Source organism: Canis aureus, chromosome 3 (assembly GCF_053574225.1).
Source record: "Canis aureus isolate CA01 chromosome 3, VMU_Caureus_v.1.0, whole genome shotgun sequence".
Classification (NCBI taxonomy): Eukaryota; Metazoa; Chordata; class Mammalia; order Carnivora; family Canidae; genus Canis; species Canis aureus.
The window spans coordinates 40759687-40780176 of NC_135613.1; the positions used below are offsets into that span (position 1 = coordinate 40759687).

At 39.1% G+C, this 20490-nt stretch overlaps 1 protein-coding gene across 8 annotated transcripts in view; it reads left to right on the forward strand.

Moving 5' to 3' along the window:
- Window positions 1–1320: 1320 nt before the first annotated feature.
- The window catches only part of PATJ (PATJ crumbs cell polarity complex component), a 354601-nt gene continuing 335431 nt past the window's right edge, over window positions 1321–20490 (forward strand). For 4 of the 8 annotated variants that reach the window (XM_077892027.1, XM_077892033.1, XM_077892031.1 and 1 more), the window contains exons 1-5: window positions 1322–1452; window positions 13568–13624; window positions 13726–13892; window positions 17161–17355; window positions 18718–18857. In XM_077892027.1, coding sequence (XP_077748153.1) covers window positions 13603–13624; window positions 13726–13892; window positions 17161–17355; window positions 18718–18857 — 524 coding nt within the window. In that variant the 5' untranslated portion in view covers window positions 1322–1452; window positions 13568–13602. Of the gene's footprint in view, window positions 1453–2361; window positions 2498–13567; window positions 13625–13725; window positions 13893–17160; window positions 17356–18717; window positions 18858–20490 lie in introns of those variants that run through there. The other 4 variants (XM_077892029.1, XM_077892034.1, XM_077892030.1 and 1 more) reach the window with 3 other exon arrangements.

The window sequence follows — 20490 nt, forward strand, 5'->3', positions numbered from 1 at the left end:
TCTTCATCAATTTCTTTCTTTCTTTTTTTAAAGATTTTATTTATTTATGTATTTATGTATTTATTTATTTATTGAGACACACACACACACACACAGAGGCAGAGACACAGGCAGAGGGAGAAGCAGGCGCCACGCTGGGACCCCGACGTGGGACTCGATCCAGGGTCTCCGGGATCACGCCCCGGGCTGCAGGCGGCGCTAAACCGCTGCGTCACCGGGGCTGCCCTCTTCATCAATTTCTTCACAGAGAAAATGAGGTATGGAAAATGAGGTAGGAAAGATGTGTCAGGTTCAAAGTCAACAGCCAAGAAAGAATTCTTGAGACATCTTTGGTGCAAAAGAAAAGTTTTTTTTTTTTTTTTTAAAGAAACATGGGGATAACACGCACGAGCAGAAAGAGCTTCATGCTGGTCAAGAGGAAGTGGCCCATTTATAGACTTTCAAGTTGGGAGGGGTTAGGGATAGGGTAAGCCTCCTAGGTATTTTGTCAGGTATTTTGGAAAGAAGGTTTCCAGGATCTGGAGGGGGCTGGCTATTACTGGGAAAGGTCATTTATTATTATTTAGTAAACTCTCAGGCTTGAGACCTTTTAGATGTAAATCAGTGGGTCATATCCTTGGAGGATGACTACCAACATGTATCTTGTGGGTAGAGATTAAGTTTCCAAAGAGATTTTTTATATGGTAAAGTAGACTTACAGGATCCAGGGGGCCATGCTAAGATTGCCTCTTGCCCTTAGCAAGGTATTAACATCCAGGCACCGGAGTTCCTAGAATACAGTTTCTCTGCCTGTTTCAAGGGCTTGTCAATGGGCTGTAGATGGTAAGGAAAGTTAATATTTTTTCTTCTGCCTTGTTTTCCACATCAGTATGTATAAGATAGTGCCCGGCGTATTGCAGACCCATATTGCCTGATTCCTTTATTCCCCCAACCAAATTTGCCCAGGTGTACTTCTTAGGATTTTATGTTGGATCAGCCCATATAGAAAACACAAGGGAGAGATGACCGAACTGAAAGGAAAGGGAATGTGGGGGACTAGTTAGATCTGACCAAGCTTTCGTCCATATCCTCCTTTCACTTGCCTGACCTCGGGTCTCGCTCTCCCCCCAGCCCTCCTACAACACCTGTCCAGCCAGCTCTCCCTGCGCATCGGCGCCGGCTGCCCGCACCCCTTGGCGGTTTACCTGCCCACTCGGCCCCAGACCCCTCCCTTCGCAGGTTCTCTAACCCGCCCCCGGCCCCCAGCCAGGCGACTTTCACCTGCAGCAGAGAGGGAAGCCCGCCGCCCCCGCCCTCCCGCCTCCGAGTCGCCTCCCGCGCCACCCCGGCGCCCCGCCCCGGGCGGGGAGGGTCGCGGTGAGGGCAGGGCCTGCCAGGTGAGGCGCGGTCACCCGGGGCCGCTCACTTCCGCCCAGGTGAGGCAGGCCCGAGGCCGCGCCGCCGCCAGCCCAGGTAAGGCGGGGGTCCCGGCGGGGCGGGCGCGTGCGGGGCGGGCGCTGCTCCCCGCGCCCCAGGCGGGCGGGACCGCGCTCCTCTCCCGCGGCGCCCGAGCCCGCCTCCCCGCCCCGCAGCGCGCCCTGCGCCCGCCCCCGGGAGGCGGTGGGCGCCCCGCCAGCCCCGGGAGGGTGCGGGGCGCCGCCCTGAGCCCCGGGGGGCCCCCGCCCCGCCCCCCCGCCCCCCGCGCCCCTGCCCGCTCCGTGCCCCGCTCGCGGGGGCCGCCGGCCGCGGAGCCGCGCAGCCTCGCCAGGCCCTGGCGGCGCTCAGATCTCGGGCCGCTCCTGTTCCGGGGCTGGCGGGGACCACGTCGTGGCCCCGGGTCGCCGCCCGCGCCTGGCCCCCGAGCGGGGCGGAGTCTCTTCCCCAACTGGGGACGGTGAGAGGAGCGAACAGGTGGTGGCCGGCGCGGGCCCGGAGAAGGAGGGGGTCGGGGCCCCGGATCTTACCGGAGAGGACGGCTTGGCCCCGGCCCCACCTGCCGGCCGGCGGGTCACGTAGCCGGGTTCCCGGGCCGCCGGTCAGCCCTGGGCTCTGCGAGCCTCGCTTTTTTTTATTTATTTTTATTTTTTTTTTATGATGGGGAGGATCAGATGGAAAGTACTGTGGCTTCCAGCTTCTGGGGCTACGGCTGGATTCCTGCCTGAAGTCCAGCTCGGGAGAACTTGTTCAAGTCCTCCCCTCCCCCACTCCGAGCCCCCCTCCCCCCCCCCCCCGGCGGCGCACCCAGGAGGTGGGCCAAAATCATCTCCCCCACGAGTGTTCATTTGGCACTTTGTCACAGCTCCAGATGGCTCTTGCCACTTTGGATTCGAATTAGTTGTTTACTGGTTTGTCTCTGCGATCGAGAGGGTTGGCCTTTCAGGGCCCTGTTTGTCTTTAAGTTGCTTCTAAGGTCCAGGATAGGTGCGCAACAACCAAGTGTTTCTTGATGAAGAAGCCTCCTGGAGACCTAGAAGAAGAAATCTCAGTTACGCTGAGAATGATGATATCACATTCTAGGGTATAAGCTCCTATTGGCTGCAAATTCATTTGTACACATCTTTTTTTTTAGAAAAAAGCTTGTGAGCCTAAAAACTAAAATCCTTCATTGCGCTGTATCAGAAAGGAGGGGGGACGGATTGTGACTTTTAACTAAAATGAACTTGATGTTTCTGGGCTTCTGTCGCCTATATAAGGGTTATTAATTTTTAAAATAATTAAAAAGTTAATAAATATCGGAGCTGGAAGGTACTTTATGAGATAGAACTTGTTGACTCCGTTCTGAAGAGATTTGCTCTTGCTAATTGAGATCCTGTTAAAAGTCACATAAGATGACTGGCATTAGAATGATAGTTGTGTTTAAAATGAAAAATTAAAAAAAAATTTAAAAATTTAAAAAATGGAAAAGAACTGCTATTAAGCTCTTATCTGTGTTTAAAGGCCTTAATACATTTATTTTATTATTTTTAAAGTAAACTCTACCTCCAAGATTGGGGCTCAAACTCACCCAGAGAGATTGAGAGTTACATGCTCTACTGGCTGAGCCAAACAGACACCTCTGAAGGCCTTAATAAGTTTAACTCATTTATTAATATTAAACTATAAAGCTAACCTATATTTGTCATAGAACATTGGAGAAAATAAACTCACTTATCACTGAAAGTAATCACTAATAAAATTGTGGTATCTTGTCTTTCAGTTAGTATTCTTAAAAAGGGAAACCTGTGTATTTTCCCACAGTAATTTTACTACTAGAACCTTGTGATTCTTAGGGGTTCAGCATTCAGTAATCTTTTGTTGTTGTTGTTGTTGTTTTTAAAGCTTTTACTTATTTATTCGTGAGAGACACACGGGGGGGGGGGGTGGGGGGGTGGGGGCAGAGACATAGGCAGAGGGAGAAGCAGGTTCCATGCAGGGAGCCCAATATGGACTCTGATCCCCAGACCCAGGGATCACATGCTTAACCATTGAGCCACCCAGGTGTCCCTTCAGTAATCCTTTGAATTGTATTTTTACTTAAAAACATTTAGTAACGGTCCTTAAACTAAACAATCAAGTAGTCTGAGTTTCCTTGCTTTGTTAAAGTTTAACAAAAATACATTAGGTTGGGGAAGCCAAAATGGAATTTAATTTGTAAAGATTTGCTCACCTTGGTAGTAAATTTTTGAGAGCCAAAACTATTCCATCTTTATATTTGAGATCACTTGACCATTGCTATCTATGGTTTGCTAGTACTCAGATTGTATAGATTTGGATGCCTTTTTTAAAGGCCTCATTTTAAGTTTAAGTTTTGGTGCAAATAGAAATTTAGAGCCTGTCATTACTCTTACTTCAGTCATTGGGGTGGATCTTTGCCGAAGATGAAGAGCCCACTTATGTTTTGCGTTTGTACAGCTGTGCAGCCTGTGGGGTTTGGAGACATGGTACTGGGTCCACTTACCATATAACTCTTGACAAGTCACTTAACCCTGGTCCTCTGTTTTCCCATCTGTAAATGATCTACCTCAGTGAGCTTCGGGGAGGTTGAAATTAAATCCTGTTTAAGAATGTGTCTTATAAAACTGTGAGCCATATTCTATGCCCTTTTGTTCTTCCACTCTGATAAATTCTGACAAAGTTAATGGAGTTGTGCTATTTTTATTGGGAAGAACTGAAGTTTGTGAGTTACTTTGATAAAAGCCTTAGAGACCATCTTAGCTGGTAAACAAAACTGTACAGGGATCTTTCTGAAAAGTCATAGGTAAAAACTGTGCTGTCAACATGGTTAGCTACTTGCACATATTGGGCACTTCAGATAGGTCCAGTTGGGATGGAGAGGTGCTGCAAATGTAAAAGACATGTCAGATTTTTTTTTTTTTTTAGATTTAGTGTAAAAGAAACAAAGATACCTCATTAATATTTTAATATTATTTACATGTTGAAATGGTTGTATATATTGGGTGAAGTAAAATATATTATTAAAATTAACTTTCCATGTTGCTTTTAACTTTTTTCAGCAGCTACTAGAAAAATTGGAGTTATTTTTGTGGTTCACAGTGTTCTGTTGAACAGCACTGGGTTAGGATTCACCATGAGTATGTTTATCCTTGAGAGGGTTTAGTTGACTGAAGCACTTATGTTCCTACTTATAAATAGGTTTTTAAAATTCCCAAGTTATTGGCCTTCCCACTCTCCCCTCCCTTGTTTTTATTGCATTACTGAACATTTGTGTTCTGTCTGCTGAGAAATAACCATTATGGAGTACACAGCAAAATCTCAGCTAAAAAAATTATTAGTTTTTTTGAAGCCCCTAAAATACTTTAAATAATTTTGATTGAAAAGCAATGTTGTTGCTAACAGTAGTCGCTACTCTGTATTGAATGTAGGCTGTGTGCCAGGCTTTATGTTTTATGAGACCTTGTCTTGTCCTTTTAACTGTAAGTATGTAGTAATTTTCATTAACTCACGAATGAGGAATTGGAGGTATAGGGAAATTTAAACAATTGGCATAAGAACACAGAGCTGATCCTAGCAGTAGATCCCAGGTCTCCATGATTTCAAAGCTCATAGGGTATAGAATATTCCTTATTTTATGAATTGGTTATTGAATCAATGGGAAAACAGATTAGTGAGGTAGGTATTTAGTTCTAATCCTTTTTTACGTTTGTCACCAATAGGAAACAATCTAAATTCTCATTCGCGGGAGATTGGGGGAACAAATTCCTCCAGTGGAAGTCTGTTTACTAGTTACAGTGAATAAAGAAGCTGCATATATTCTTATGACTAAATCTTAAAACTGTAAGGATAAGATAAAACAAATTGCTGAAGGATAAATATATAGTGCGGTGGCCATTTATATAGTTTAAAAACCCATCGAATGACAATATTGTGAACAAAGGTAGTGTGTGTTTTAAGAATTTCATATTTGAATTCTCTGTATATTGATTACATGCATCTGTAAAACTGCCTTCAGGTTAAAAGAGGTTAGTGGGAGGCACCCGGCTGCCTCAGTTGGAGGAGCATGTGACTCAACTCAACTCTTGTTCTTGGAGTTGTGGGTTCTAGCCCCATGTTAGGTGTAGAGATTACTTAAACTTAAAAAGAAAAAAGAGTAAAGTCTCTGTGAGGTGAGCGAGCGTTCTCTCGTGTTGATCTTACTCTTAAAAACAAAAAAACAGTCCTGCCTTTTTCTTTTTCTTTTTCTTTTTTTTTTTTTTCGGTGTTCTGCATATCTTGCCTAGTTAGTAGGTAGCTTTCAGGGGCAGACAAATTTTCATGTAACCTTGGCCCCTAATTGATAGTTGTGACTTTGACAATAGGGGCTGGATAAGACTTCTGCCTTGAAAAGGGCAGTCAGGACCCCTTGGAGTTAATTTCTGGAGATTTTAATGAAGCCCCAGGACAAGAGTATGGTAGGAGGGGGAGTGAGTTAAGTGGATGTTGAGGGTTAGGTTGACAAACATTCTCTCTTCGTTAAAAATGTGAAATATCCAACTCTCATTTTTAAAGTCATTAACAGTTGACCTTCCCTCCTCCCAAGGTGAAATTTCTCTTCCTGCTTTTTTGAAGTTTTAGCAAGTTCTCTGCAACTGCAGATTGAGGGTGATAATAATACTATGTTGTTAAGATAAAGGAGATGTTTTACAGAATGACCTTGCGTTTGGTGCTTAGTAGACACCAAAAGGTGAATTATGTGATTTAGTGACAGATAAAATGGTCTGGAGAAAAGGTCAGGAGGAAGAAGGAGAGGAAGATGAACACTGGTGGCAAACCTTGTTTGGTCTATTTCACAATTTCTAGGATTGTTTGGAATATCACAAAGCATGCCGGAAAATGCCCTGATGGCATTTCTGGAGAGAAGGGCATACAGCCTACAGCGTGGGGAGAATTGAACAGAATATTTGAGGTGGAAAGTAATCATTTATGAATACCTGGATCTTCCCAGTGGGGGACTAGTTACAGTAGTTACACTAGTTAGAGATCCACAAGTGTGAAAATTGCTCAGATTTGGGGATTTTTTTTTTGTTGTTGTTGGTTTTTTTTTTTTGGTCAATCATTAGAGAAAACTGCCAACAGAAATACAAAAGCCTACCATAAAACAGTTTAACTTCCTTCTTAAACCCTGGCCAAATCACAGGCAGAATATTGATATGCATTGATTAACTTTGAATAGTTCAATAAGAAAATTAGTACTTAGCCAACTGGCTTAGTCTGAAGAACTGACTCAATTCAGTTCTTTATTTTTTTTATTTTTTTTTATTTTTTATGATAGTCACACAGAGAGAGAGAGGCAGAGACTCAGGCAGAGGGAGAAGCAGGCTCCATGCACCGGGAGCCCGACGTGGGATTCGATCCCGGGTCTCCAGGATCGCGCCCTGGGCCAAAGGCAGGCGCTAAACCGCTGCGCCACCCAGGGATCCCTCAATTCAGTTCTGATTCAGAGTTTATCAATGGTATTGTTCATCTTCAATTTCAGCATTCAGTGGACTTGATTAAGCGTTGCTTACGCTTAAGCATATGGCCCCAAAATATCAAGATTGTTCTGGAATTTATATATCTGTTTCTAGAATTCCAGGAATGTAGTGTTTTGGCAGCAGCCAAAAATATATTATCTTTTACATGTAACGGGTTTAAGAAAAGGCCTCGTCATTTGTTAGGGATACGAGACTATGACAACTGTCTTGAATCCACATTAGCATGGTAGCAGATGTGTTTACTTTGGCTAGGAGTGTTTGTTTCCCATTTAATTGGTACCTCACAAATGCTGAGCTTTGGGGACAAAGGCATGATAATTAGATACAACCTGAGCTTTGCACACTAAAGGAAGCAATAGCAACTTTAATTTGTTCGTGGACTTGTATTATTGAATAACTTCTGAAATCACGACTTCATTTAAAGTTAATGGCTTTTAGACTGTTCGAACTCCCTGGTTCCCTTGCACTCTGGAGAATTCCCAATGAGGAGTTTGTGATCTCCCAATTCATAGCTGCAGTTAGATACTGAATACCTGTAGTTTGCCAAACTGATTGCCAGTGATCTTTTTCTCCCAAATGTTCAAGGTAGAAGTATATGATGTCTTGGGGCGTTTTATTCTGTGTGCTATAGGGAATCTGAAAAGTATGTTTTTCAGGGTCCTTATTTCACTTCAGTTCTTGAACTGAGGAGGTTAATAAATCTATTCAATAAGTTTCCTCCACCTAGAAATTTAAATCAAATTTGTATCTCTGCATCACTTTTTTCAAATACTCCATTAATTGGTGATGGCTAAAGGCATGGGTATTAAGGAAAAGCCACAATATTATAATAATTTCCTTCAGTCAAATCCTACAGTGAACCAGACATGAAAAATTCATGGCTCAAACTCTCTTGATCAATGATGGAGTGGAAGCCACTGAGCATAATAACTATGCCTTCTCTGTACAACTATGAGGATAGCGGCACACTGTGGCTTTTTAATATCCAGGCGATGACCAATTCTAGGTAGCCTATCTCTGACAAGTTAGACTCTGCTTTACCATGTTTAAACAAACTTAAGATTCCCTGTTTCTCAGCATAGTCAAATAGTTCAGAGTTGTTTGGTTGAAGATTTCTTTTTTTTTTTAATATTTATTTATTTATGATAGTCACAGAGAGAGAGAGAGAGAGAGAGAGAGAGAGAGGGGCAGAGACATAGGCAGAGGGAGAAGCAGGCTCCATGCACCAGGAGCCCGATGTGGGATTTGATCCCGGGTCTCCAGGATCGCGCCCTGGGCCAAAGGCAGGCGCCAAACCGCTGCGCCACCCAGGGATCCCTGGTTGAAGATTTAAGACCACTTAGCCTGTACTGCTTCCTGGATATTCAGCTGTCGAGTGTTGTATTTCTTCTTTCTGTCCTCGTATACTCTGAAGACTTTAGTCCTCTTCCCTAGATATTACCTAACACCGTGGACTGTAGTAATTTTCCAGACCTGCTTGGTGGATAAAGTTTAGCCTTTATTAAATACCAGTCAGAGGTTGGATAGCCAATCAGTTTTTACTCGTAACCTTTACCGAGGAATACTCTACACCATGGATTCCAAAATGTACAGGGTGATCCATTGGGATGGTAGGAAGATGACAATAAACCCTTGCTTTTTAGTGTTTTTACCTTATTTTCATGGCATTTTTATTTTATGTATGTTTTGAAACATATGACATGTAACTTATAATAGTATGTGTATATAATTATAAAAAAGTAAGGTGAACGGTCAACATATTCTCACTGATGGGAATGTGTGTTTAAAAATGTTTGAAGACCACTAATCTATCCTATTACCAGAATTACCTTTTTAAATAGAAATCTGGACTCAATACATCCCTACTTAAAAGCCTTTAATTACTTCCTGTTGCTTACAGGATAAAGACCAGTCTAATTAGCATTATTTACAAGGACCCTCTCAAAGTCTATATAAGTCTGTGCTTCTTAAACTGTCGGTGAAGAGATCAGGATTTCCCTGCACCCCCACTCTTTCAAGGACTGATATTTTTGTAGCATTATTTATCGGAAAAATGAATTGTTAAAAAAACGACATTAAAAAAAGAAATAAAAGGTAAGTCAAGGTTATATTACTAAATTGAATAGATCAGCATTACTCTGCCACATTGCATGGTTTCTAAATGCTTATTCTCAGTTTGGGTACTTATCTTTCTGTGAACCAAGCATCCATTTTGCAGTCCACATTTGCAGTAAGAAAAAAGCCCCAAAACCAAAAAACAAAACAATCCCCCCAACACAAAAACAACATTATTTCCTATGTCCAGAGACCTTATACTAGGTCATTTAAAGCTAATTAATATTCCTCACAGAAATTTATGAGCTTTTATACCTGTGTACAGTCTCTAGGCTAGTAGTGTCAGGATCACATAGGAACTTTGTTAGAACTGCAAATTCTCTGGCTTTCTTCAGACCTGCAGCATTGGAAACTCTGAGGGTGAGCCCTGGCAACTTGTGTTTCAACAAGCCCTCAACAATGGGTGCTAAAATTTGAATACCACTGACCAAGGGTAACCCTATATGTCATTCAAACTGACACAATTTTTAAAAATTTTATAAATGAAAGTTTGTACCTCTTAATCATCTTTATCTATCCCTCCACCCACCTCCTCTCTGGCAACCAACAGTTCTCTCTATTTAAGAGGTGGTTTTTGTTTTTGTTTGGTTACTCGTTTTATTTTTTAGATTTCATATATAAGTGAAATCATACGACGTTTATCTTTCTCTGACTTATTTCACTTAGCATAATACTCTGTAGGCCCATCTATGTTGTCACAAATGGCAAAGTCTCTTTTTTTTTTATGGCTGAATAATACCTATTTGTGTGTGAGTGTGTGTGTGTGTGTGTGTGTGTGTATGTATGCCACATCTTTTCTATCAGTAACTGCAGCACTTTTGAGAGAGAAATGGAACACTATCCATAATGATGTTCTGTATTCTGAGACTATTTTAGGCAAATGAGGGCAAATGATCACTCTCCTTTTATTTTTTTATTTTATTTTTTTTCATTTTTTTTTCACTCTCCTTTTACACCTCTTTCTTTAGCTTTTACAAGAGAAGTTTCTAATGTGTTCTCATTCCAGCATTCTAACCATCCCCACCCAGGTTTAGTCCCTCTCCCCTTGTGATTTCACTTAGCACATGGCATACACCTCTGCTATTGATGTATATGCCTTACAATATAATTGTCCTGTTGTGTTGTCATTATCTTTGTACCTGCTTGCTCTCTCATTAGGCCATCTTAGCCATTATTTTATGTCTTTTTTAGTTTAGTTTTGTTTTTTTTTTAAGATTTTATTTATTTATTTGACAGAGAGCACAAGCAGGGGGAGCAGCAGGCAGAAGGAGAGGAAGAAGCAAGTCCCTTACTGAGCCAGGAGCCCAATGCGGGCTTGATCCAGGGCTCCATCCCAGGACCCTGAAATCATGACTTGAACTGAAGACAGATGATTAACTGAGCCATCTAGTGCCCCCTTTTCTAATTTTTAAGTTATAAAATAAAGTTCAGACAGCACTAAAATCTGTTAAAGTTTAATCTTTTTTATCTCCCCATCCCCACATTCTAGAAGTAATCACTAAAACCTACATACAGACACATATTTTTTTCTTACAGAAAGAATAATGCACATATCCTGAAAGTTTGTTTTCCCTCTTCAGTTGTGTATGTTTGATAACATCCTTGTGTTAACATAGAGGGTTGAATCAAAGCATGCTCATGCAAACAAGAGATCAAACATCACCAGACCTTACTCATGATTCAGCGGTTACAGGCAGGAGGTAGGCATGGACGTTTCTTGCTGGAGAAACTCTATCTGGCCAGTAGGCGTCCCAAAGAATGTCACTTTTCTTCTTAGGACATGTTATTGACACACTTAAAATACCTAGTTACATATAGATTGACATTAAGTCCCTTATAAATGTATTTCTGTCAGACTTTAACTGTAATTTTTAATTTGTTTACAGGAGTAAATTCAACCTTAGAACACGTTTTTGTTTTGGGTTACTAACCAAGTTCTCAACAGTATGTATAAACACATTTTTCTCAAAGGAAACCTTTTGTGTTTGGGGAATCCTGAGTTTTATATTCCATTACTTACACATACAGAAAGTGTCTGTGTGATTATCTCCTATCTTCTAGTCAGCCATGACCCATAATCCATACATTCTCAGATTATGTATAAAAAGCAATTAAGACAGATCAGGTATTTCCTGACATTTAAAAATGAGGGGCTGTTATCTATTAAAAACCTTGAGGAAAAAATAAAAACCTTGAGGATGTTTGTAAGGGGTTCTGGTTATCAAGCTGGGAATTCCTCCCTGAAAGAGGCAGCCACAGGCTTACTGTTAACTATTTTCCTCCCGTTCTCATTTCAGTATATTCCAACCTACTTTATTATTACAATGACAGATTGCTTTTAAGAGTTTAATTTTTCCAGGAGTTTTGTTCTCAACAATGAAGTAAGTATCCTTGTACCATGCATCTGTGTGACCTTTCCAAGTATTTCTTTAGGAGAGATCCTCAGAAGTATTGTTCCGAGTAAAAGAGAATGCAGGTTTAATATATTGATAGCTATTGCTAAGTTGCTCTCTTAAAAGATTGTGCAAATTTATATTCCCACCTGTTTTTCCATGACATCTAGAGTACATGCTATTAATTTTAAAAATAAATTGCCAATCTGACAGTAAAAAAATTGCATCTCAGAGTTTTAGCTTGCATTCTTTCTTTCAGAGAGGTTGATGTATTAATGACTGCAGAGCTGCTCTTGTCAATCCTCTAGGGCTTCAGGCTGCTATAGAAAAGGACAGTGCCATTGTATTGGTCTTTTGTTACTCAGTTACCTGTCAATGGGTAGTTTGAAAGGTCGCACAATTGAGATGCTGAGCTCATCAGTAGCGTCTCTGTGACACCCTATTCAGCTATTCTTTGGTAGTTCTCACCGAATCCAGTGAACATTTGGATGGAATACTTGGACCTTTTATCAATGCAGATGGCATCCCTTACTGGCTTTTAATACGCTTTCTTACTTTGTGACCTTGAATTTGAAGATAAAGACCTCATTCGGTGACTGTATCCAGAGTTAATGTTAAGAGGATTTTGACTATATAATACTCTATTTCTTTGATGGTTCACTACAACTTAGTGTACCATTAGTATAAATGACCACTGTGAAAGTGCCATTTTGGTCATAGCAGAGGATTTGCTAGCATTTTCAGTTGTGATTACATTACATTTTAGGCCAGTTTGAATAAATCACTGGAATAAAAACAGAAAATGCCAATATTTTGAGTAGTTACGTTTTGGAGATTCAGATGACTGGTAGGAATCTCAGACTGTGGGATCCCTGGGTGGCGCAGCGGTTTGGCGCCTGCCTTTGGCCCAGGGCGCGATCCTGGAGACCCGGGATCGAATCCCACGTCGGGCTCCCGGTGCATGGAGCCTGCTTCTCCCTCTGCCTGTGTCTCTGCGCCTCTCTCTCTCTCTCTCTGTGACTATCATAAATAAATAAAAATTAAAAAAAAAAAAAAAAGGAATCTCAGACTGTGTAGCTTGGAGATTTTTTTTCCTAATCTCTCTAAAATCTTCATCTCTTAAATAATTTAGATGTTCTTTTCCAGTTCAGGATCAAAATCAACTTTATTGAAGTATAATTTGTGAACAATAAAATGTACTGATTTAAAATATGTAGGTTAGGGCACCTCGGTGGCTCAGCGGTTGGGTTGAACGGCTGCCTTTTGTTCAGGTCCTAATCCCGGAGTCCAGGGATCTAGTCCCGCATCCGGCTCCCTGTGGGGAGCCTGCTTCTCTCTCTGCCTGTGTCTCTGCCTCTCTCTGTATCTCTCAAAAAAAAAAAAAAATATGTAGGTCAATGAATTTTGACAAATATACACATCTATGAATACAGTAAGTACCCCATTCAAAATTTAGAAAGATTACCCTAAAAGCTCCTTTAAATCCCTTACCATTCAGCTCCTTTCTACCTGCCCAGGTAAACTAATCTAGAACTATACATTGAACTTCATGTGAATGGAATCATACAGTCTGTAACCTTTGTTTGTCCTGCAACGTACTGTTTTCAAGATCGATCCATGTTGTATATATTTATAATTGTTTCCTTTTTATTTCTGAGCATTCTGTTTTCATTCTATAGTTTGCTTATATATTCATCTGTTATTAGTTCAGGGCTTTTATAAATAAAAATGCAATGAACATTCACGTATAGGTCTTTTGTGAGTTTGTATTTTCATTTTTTTGGGTAAGTATTTAGAAGTGGAAGTGCTAAGTCATATAGTAAGTGTATTTTTAACTCTGTAAGAAACTACCAAACAACTTTTCAAAGTGCATGTGCCATTTTATGTTCCTACTAGTGATGTTGAGAGTTCTAGTTTCTTCACGTCTTTGTCAACACTTAACAAATTGTCTTTATTTTTCTAGTTTTAGCCATCTTAGTGGGTATATAGTGGCACCTTATTGTAATTTTAATTTGAATTTGTGTGAAGTCTTTTGATGAAGAATGTTCTTAGAGCTTTTCTTTAATAGAACTATAAGCCACTATACACTAATGAAAAAACCATCTTTTGCATTTTGAAATTTTTCTTTAGGTTTCTTTAAAAGGGATTGAAGACAATAATTCAAAATGCCTGAAAATCCTGCTCCAGGTACACTAGATATATACTTCTATCAGTAAATTAATTAGTGGTTGGAAAATGGAATGTACGATGAGATTAACTTGTGCTCTGATTATCCTTCTTCAAACAAGATAAACTGCAGGTCCTACAAGTTCTTGATCGCCTAAAAATGAAACTGCAGGAGAAGGGGGACACATCACAGAATGAGAAGCTCTCTCTGTTTTATGAGACACTACAGAGCCCTCTCTTCAATCAAATACTCACACTTCAGCAGTCCATCAAGCAACTGAAAGGGCAAGTAAGTTACTCATCAGGGTTTTACATGTTGGTATATTCAAAACAGCAAAGAGCGATAGGAGATAGAGACAGACCAACTGTCTCTAAGTGTGCTTAATTCAGCAAGAAGACTCTACTGGGCCCTATGACCTCTAGGTAGCATTGGCATGGATAGTTTAAAAATGTTTATGGGGGAGTACCTGGCTGGTTTACTCTGTAAAGCATATGAATGTTTATGTTGGGGGTCTTGAGTTCAAGCCCCATGTTGGGCATAAAGCCTACCTAAAATGTTTATAATAAATTTTGTGTTTGGTTTTAGAATATAAGTTGCACTTATTTAAATATGTAAAGGTCAGGTGCTTTCAGACTTCCCAACATTCATTCATTCATTCATTCATTCATTCATTTATTTATTTTCTTTCTTTCTTTCTTTCTTTCTTTCTTTCTTTCTTTCTTTCTTTCTTTCTCTTCTTTCTTTCTTTTCTTTCTTTTCTTTCTTTTCTTTCCCTTTCTTTCTTTTTTCCAGCATTTTCTTTAAAACATAAAATGGTGTTTAGAAAATACATAAAATGTATTTTCTTCATGATGTCTTTTTCTAGCAAGAAGTGATCATAGCCTTGTAGCATATTATTTACACCTCTCAAATATCAAATGCTTAGGATGCCTGGGTAGCTCAGCATTTGAGCGTCTGCTTTCAGCTCAGGATATGATCCCAGGTCCAAGGATAGAGTCCCACATGGGGCTGTCTGGAAGGAGCCTGCTTCTCCCTCTGCCTATGTCTATACTTCTCTTTCTGTGTCTCTCATGAATAAATAAATAAAATCTTTAAAAAAATTCTTGTCAAATAATTATCAAAGTAAGTATTAAATGTCACAGATATTCTGATCAGAAAGTTTTAGCATTATAACTCCTGTTTTACTTATGTTTCCTCCACTACATATAGCATAGTACCTGGACTTTTGCAGTTTCTACATACACAGGTGTTGACTTATTGGATACATATCACCTCTTCTTAGAGTACTAGAAATTAATAGTTTTAGTTGTGCTCTTGGTTGCTATGTTTTGGGGTCTGGGATGACAAATTGATTTTAAATCATCTATTCTACAAGCTGGGCTTGAATAGTAGCTATCCTATGGATTACTTTGGGCAGAATTTTATTTATTTATTTTTATTCATTCATTCATTCATTCATTCATTCGAGACACACAGAGAAAGAGGCAGAGACATAGGCAGAGAGAGAAGCAGCGAGCCTGATGTGGCACTTGATGTGGCAGGTGCTTAACCACTGAGCAACCCAGGCATCCCATTGGCAGAATTTTATTTTATTTTATTTATTTTATTTTACTTTATTTTATTATTTTATTTAATTTTAATTTTTATTTATTTATGATAGTCACACAGAGAGAGAGAGAAGCAGAGACACAGGCAGAGGGAGAAGCAGGCTCCATGCACAGGGAGCCCGACGTAGGATTTGATCCAGGGTCTTCAGGATCGTGCCCTGGGCCAAAGGCAGGCGCTAAACCTCTGCGCCACCCAGGGATCCCTCATTGGCAGAATATTAAATGTAATTGGAGATAATGTATCATGGTTGTTAGGAGAAAATTAATAAAATTTGGGAAAACAGTGGTTTTTGCTGATACACCAAAATGACTGTCCATAAATATTTAGCAAGTGATTTTTCTTATAACTAATTAAGAATTAAACCCTGCGCATATGTCTTTTTGTGAATTTCTTTCTCCAGATCAGAATTTATACCATAATTTTAGCATTTCCCATATTGGTATTCCTTGGTCATGGGATGAATCCTATAGTGCAACAGTGAATGCTGTTGGTAGCAACAGAAATTGGGAAAGGTCATTACATATCTGTTACTGGACTAAGAGTGGATTCGACCAACCCATCCATCATAATAACAGTCTTTTATATTTATACAGTTTAGAGTTGTTATATGCATAATCATATTTTTATTCATTCAACTGTAAAATCTGATTTTTTTTAGTGTTTTCATAAAATTTTGATGGTTGCTGATTTTTGTCTATCAGATCCTGTTGATATTCTTTTTTTTTTTTTGTAAGCTTTTATTTATTCACTTGAGAGAGAGTGAACAAGAGAGAACGTGGGTTGGGGAGGCAAAGGTGGGTATGGAGGGCAACAAACTCAGCTGAACAGGGGGCCTGACATGGGGTTCCATCCCAGGAACGTGGGATCATGGCCCTGACATTCGTTTTTGATGTTACCTTTATTCCACTGTGGTAGCACTCAAAACAGCCAATGATATTTAAAAAATTAACCTCTATTTTCCTATTCACCATAATTACAGGATTCTCTCTCCCTTTTTTTTTTTTTTTTTCTATGATGTTTAAGTATCTCTGTGATTCATTTGCCACTAATCTTGGGCAAATTACTTAACCTATGTGTCTTAGTTTTCATGTTTGCAAATGGAATAATATTATCTCTGAGGTCTGTTATAAGGATTAAATGAGATAATATGTTAAGAGTTTGGTATAGACCTTGCTCATAGCAATCATTCAGTAAATACTGTTATTGTTATTTTTGTTGAAATTACCTGTGGATTTTTTTGTGGCCTTCTACATGGAAATGCAAAAGGGCTCAGTGTCTTAGATGTTTATCCGACTGACTGGATGTATATGTGAAGTGTAATGAAGTGTTGTACATGCTGTTAATGAGGTAATGGTAGAAGGCAGGAAGCAACACATTTTTTTTTTTTTAAGATTTATTTATTTTAGAGAGCGCATGTGAGCTGGGAGAGGGCAGAGGAAGAGGGAGGAGAGGAGAGGGAAAGAATCTCAAGCAGACTCCTTAGTCTTGTGACCCTGAGATCTTAACCCAAGCTGGAACCAAGAGTTGGACACTCAACTGACTGAACCACCCGGTGCCCCAGAAAGCAACATATTTTAAACTATTAAATATTCTGTATAGGGCACCTGGGTGACTCAGTGGTTGAGTGTCTGCCTTTGGCTCAGGTTGTGATCCCAGGGTCAAGTTCTGCACTGGGCTCCCTGAAGGGAGCCTGCTTTCTCCCTCTGCCTATGTCTCTGCCTCTTTGTGTCTCTCATGAATAAATAAAATCTTTAAAAAAAATCTGCGTAATACTAGATAAATAAATTTATAGCCTTACAAACACAGATTCATATATCTGTGTTTTTATATGTAAATATTTAATATGCAGATTATATATGTAATGGGCAAAAAATAATATTTAGTGAATAGAAATATTTATTTTCTATAGGTTTCTATTGATGATTCTTTTTGTTTTTCTCTCCAACAGCTCAGCCACATACCCTCAGATTGTTCGACCAACTTTGATTTTTCTAGGAAAGGTTTACTAGTGTTTACAGACAGTGCCATTACTAATGGGAATGCTCAAAGACCTTCTAATAATTTGACTGTCTCTGGGTTATTTCCTTGGACTCCTAAGTCAGGAAATGAAGACTTTAACTCAGTCATCCAACAGATGGCACAGGTAAAGTTATATCTTGTCATGGGATTACTTAGCTATCTTTCTCCTGTTATAGATTAAACAATACTCTTTAAAAAGAAAAATACTCTCTCATTTTGCCTTAAAATTTGCTACTTTGTGTGGCTTGCTTGCATCTTTATTTTGTTAGAAAAGATTGATACTATTTTCTAACCTGTGTATTGGAAATTTATTGGGTTAAAATTAATAAGGAAAATATCTGTGTGGCAAGCAGTTTTTAGACAATTACTCCAATTTAGCACATATCTACACATCTACAAAAGATTCTTATGATTTTGATTATAGGAAGATTGATGTCTACCAGAAGTGATGAAATTCCTTTGAAGCTGTTTTTAATTTTTTATCAAAACAGAATTAATGGAAGTTAGAGATAATATGATTTAGGAAATCTCAAAAAAAATTGAAGAATAATCCAGTTTTGTCCCCAATACCTATTAAAAATTAAATAGACTGTTGGATTTTTGGATGTGTTAGCTTTGTATTTGTTTAACTCACCTTCTAATAAGTGTCTTTAAAAAATGAAAGCTGAATTTTAAGGTTAAAAAGAATCTGTTTAAGGTGAAATATTTAAATAATCTATACCTAATTCCTTTTTTAACTTTATAGCTTTATCCTCTTAACTTTCTAATAATTATTTTTATGTGATGCTTTTGTTATGTGATTACACTTATGAAGTTCTCATGTCATAAATGTAATTATTAAGTAAAGCAATCAAATATTTTTTTATTACACATAGAACCCATCTGAATGGTGGCCTTTCTATAATCTTTTGAATTAATCTAATAAAATGGAATATTGATTCATCACGATATAATTAAAAACACAACCCTAACAAATGCAGCAGGTTGTAACTTAGGCTGAACACTAGTATATGTTTGATATCTATTTGGCTTCCCTCATTAAAAAATATATTTTGCTTGTAGAGAATTTAGAGAGATTCAGTATAAAAAGTAATATAGGATTTACTGTGGAAAAAGTTGTTTTTCTCAGGAATTTTCATCCAGTTTGGGCTTCATTTCATAATGTGAATGAAGTCTGAAAATATCTCTTTGATTCCCTGAGGTGGTGGAACGCTGCACATTCCCTCTTATGTTCTACTGAAAGTAATAAAGTGAGAGGATTTCCAGAAATAATTTATTGCTGAAATGCTGAGGGATTTTTTGCTTTTTGGTTTGTTTTTTTTTTGTGTAGGTTTTTTGTTTGTTTATTTGTTTTGATACAGATGACTTAGGGGAACTGTTTTTTTGTGTTATTCATGAAAATAGTAATTTCATTTCTTTGGAAAGGGTACAGTGGTTAAATGTATTTCACTGACTTTTTCTTTTTTTTTAAATCCCCTTTCATTAGGGCCGGCAAATTGAATATATTGATATAGAACGGCCTTCAACTGGAGGCCTTGGATTTAGTGTGGTGGCCCTTAGAAGTCAAAATCTGGGAGAAGTTGATATCTTTGTGAAGGAGGTGCAACCAGGGAGTATAGCAGACAGGTGAGGAGGATGTTCTTTTTGCCTTTTGCTAATTTTTTTTCTGATACTTCTGAAAACATTATTCTAAAGAGAATAAGAAACTAGTAATAAAAACAGTTAACAAAGCAGTTAATACTTTCCCTTTTTGGGCAACCCAGGTTGCCCAGGTGGTTCAGCAGTTTAGAACTGCCTTCAGCCCAAGGTATGATCCTGGAGACCCAGGATCGAGTCCCACATTGGGCTCTCTGCGTGGAGCCTGCTTCTCCCTCTGCCTGTGTCTCTGCCTCTCTTTCTCTCTCTCTGTCTCTCATGAATAAAGAAATAAAATCTTTAAAACAAATTAAATTAAAAAATACTTTCCCTTTTCATATATATTTGTCAGACCTTTTGCAGATATTCTCATATGTACTTATGGCAGCAATCTAGCTAAGAGTGTCATTACTCTGTTCTGTAGATGAGAAAGCTGAGTTTCAGAGAGGTTCATTGTTTTACCTGGAGTCACAGAGCTATTAATGCTGGAAATGTGAGCCATGATATGATTCCAAGACAGTCTGACTGCAAAGTTAGTGCTCTTTCTATCCCACAATCCTCTCCCATAATTGAACATGATATTTTAGCTATGTCTGACCGGTAAGATGGATATACTGAAATTTGCATTCTGCATACTGAGTGGTTTATTTTTTTAAGGATTTTATTTATTTATTCATTAGAAACACAGAGAGAAAGGCAGAGACACAGGTTGACGGAGAAGCAGGCTCCCTGTGGGGAGCCCAATGTGGAACTCGATCTCGGGACCCTGGGATCATACCCTGAGCCAAAGGCGGACACTCAATCTCTGAGCCACCCAGGTGTCCCTACTGGGTGGTTTATTAAACTTGAGCTTATAACAACTGTTTTGGTGGTCCTATCACATTATTGATTATTTCTTTTGTCAATGAAAAGCCTCCTTGGGACCTGGGTGGTTCAGCTTCCTCAAATCTGTATGATTCCCCCCTATTGCCCTTGTACTGTTGTTTTATTATTTTGAGGGGTATATGTAAATCTTTTGTTTATTTTTCTTTTAACAAGCACATTATTTATTACATTACTACTGCCCTGTTAAAAAAACAGCAGCAGTAGTGGTTTTCTATTAGTGTAAAAATTCTCGGCCAATAATAAATGTTTGAATTTACATTCTCCATTCATGGGGCATCACTTCTAGTCTCCCCAACTGAATATTCAAAAATAATGGATTTCCATGACTTTACAGCTTTTGTACTGCCATTTCATGCCGCATTTCCTCAAGTATGTTCTAAGGAACTTTAGAAGTAGTCAGATATATTTGTGAAATCCTATGCTTTTCTTGGAGATTGGGTATATATATAGTTAGGGTAACCATATAGTTTATTGTCCATGTTGGGATAGTTTTGGGTCTGAGAGGGGGTACTTTTAGTAACACTGAGACATCAGGTATAGAGTAGGGCTATTCTAGTAAACCTGACAATCTCAGGTGAGCCTGGATGTAGGGTCACTTACCAATAGTTTACTTGAGGCTGCGAAGTCCCTTGACAAAAAACTTATTTAACTTTTATTGGCCCAACTTTTAAGTTTTTTTAACTTAAAAAATTATTGGTTTACAATTCACATACCATAAATGTCACCATCTTAAAGTGTA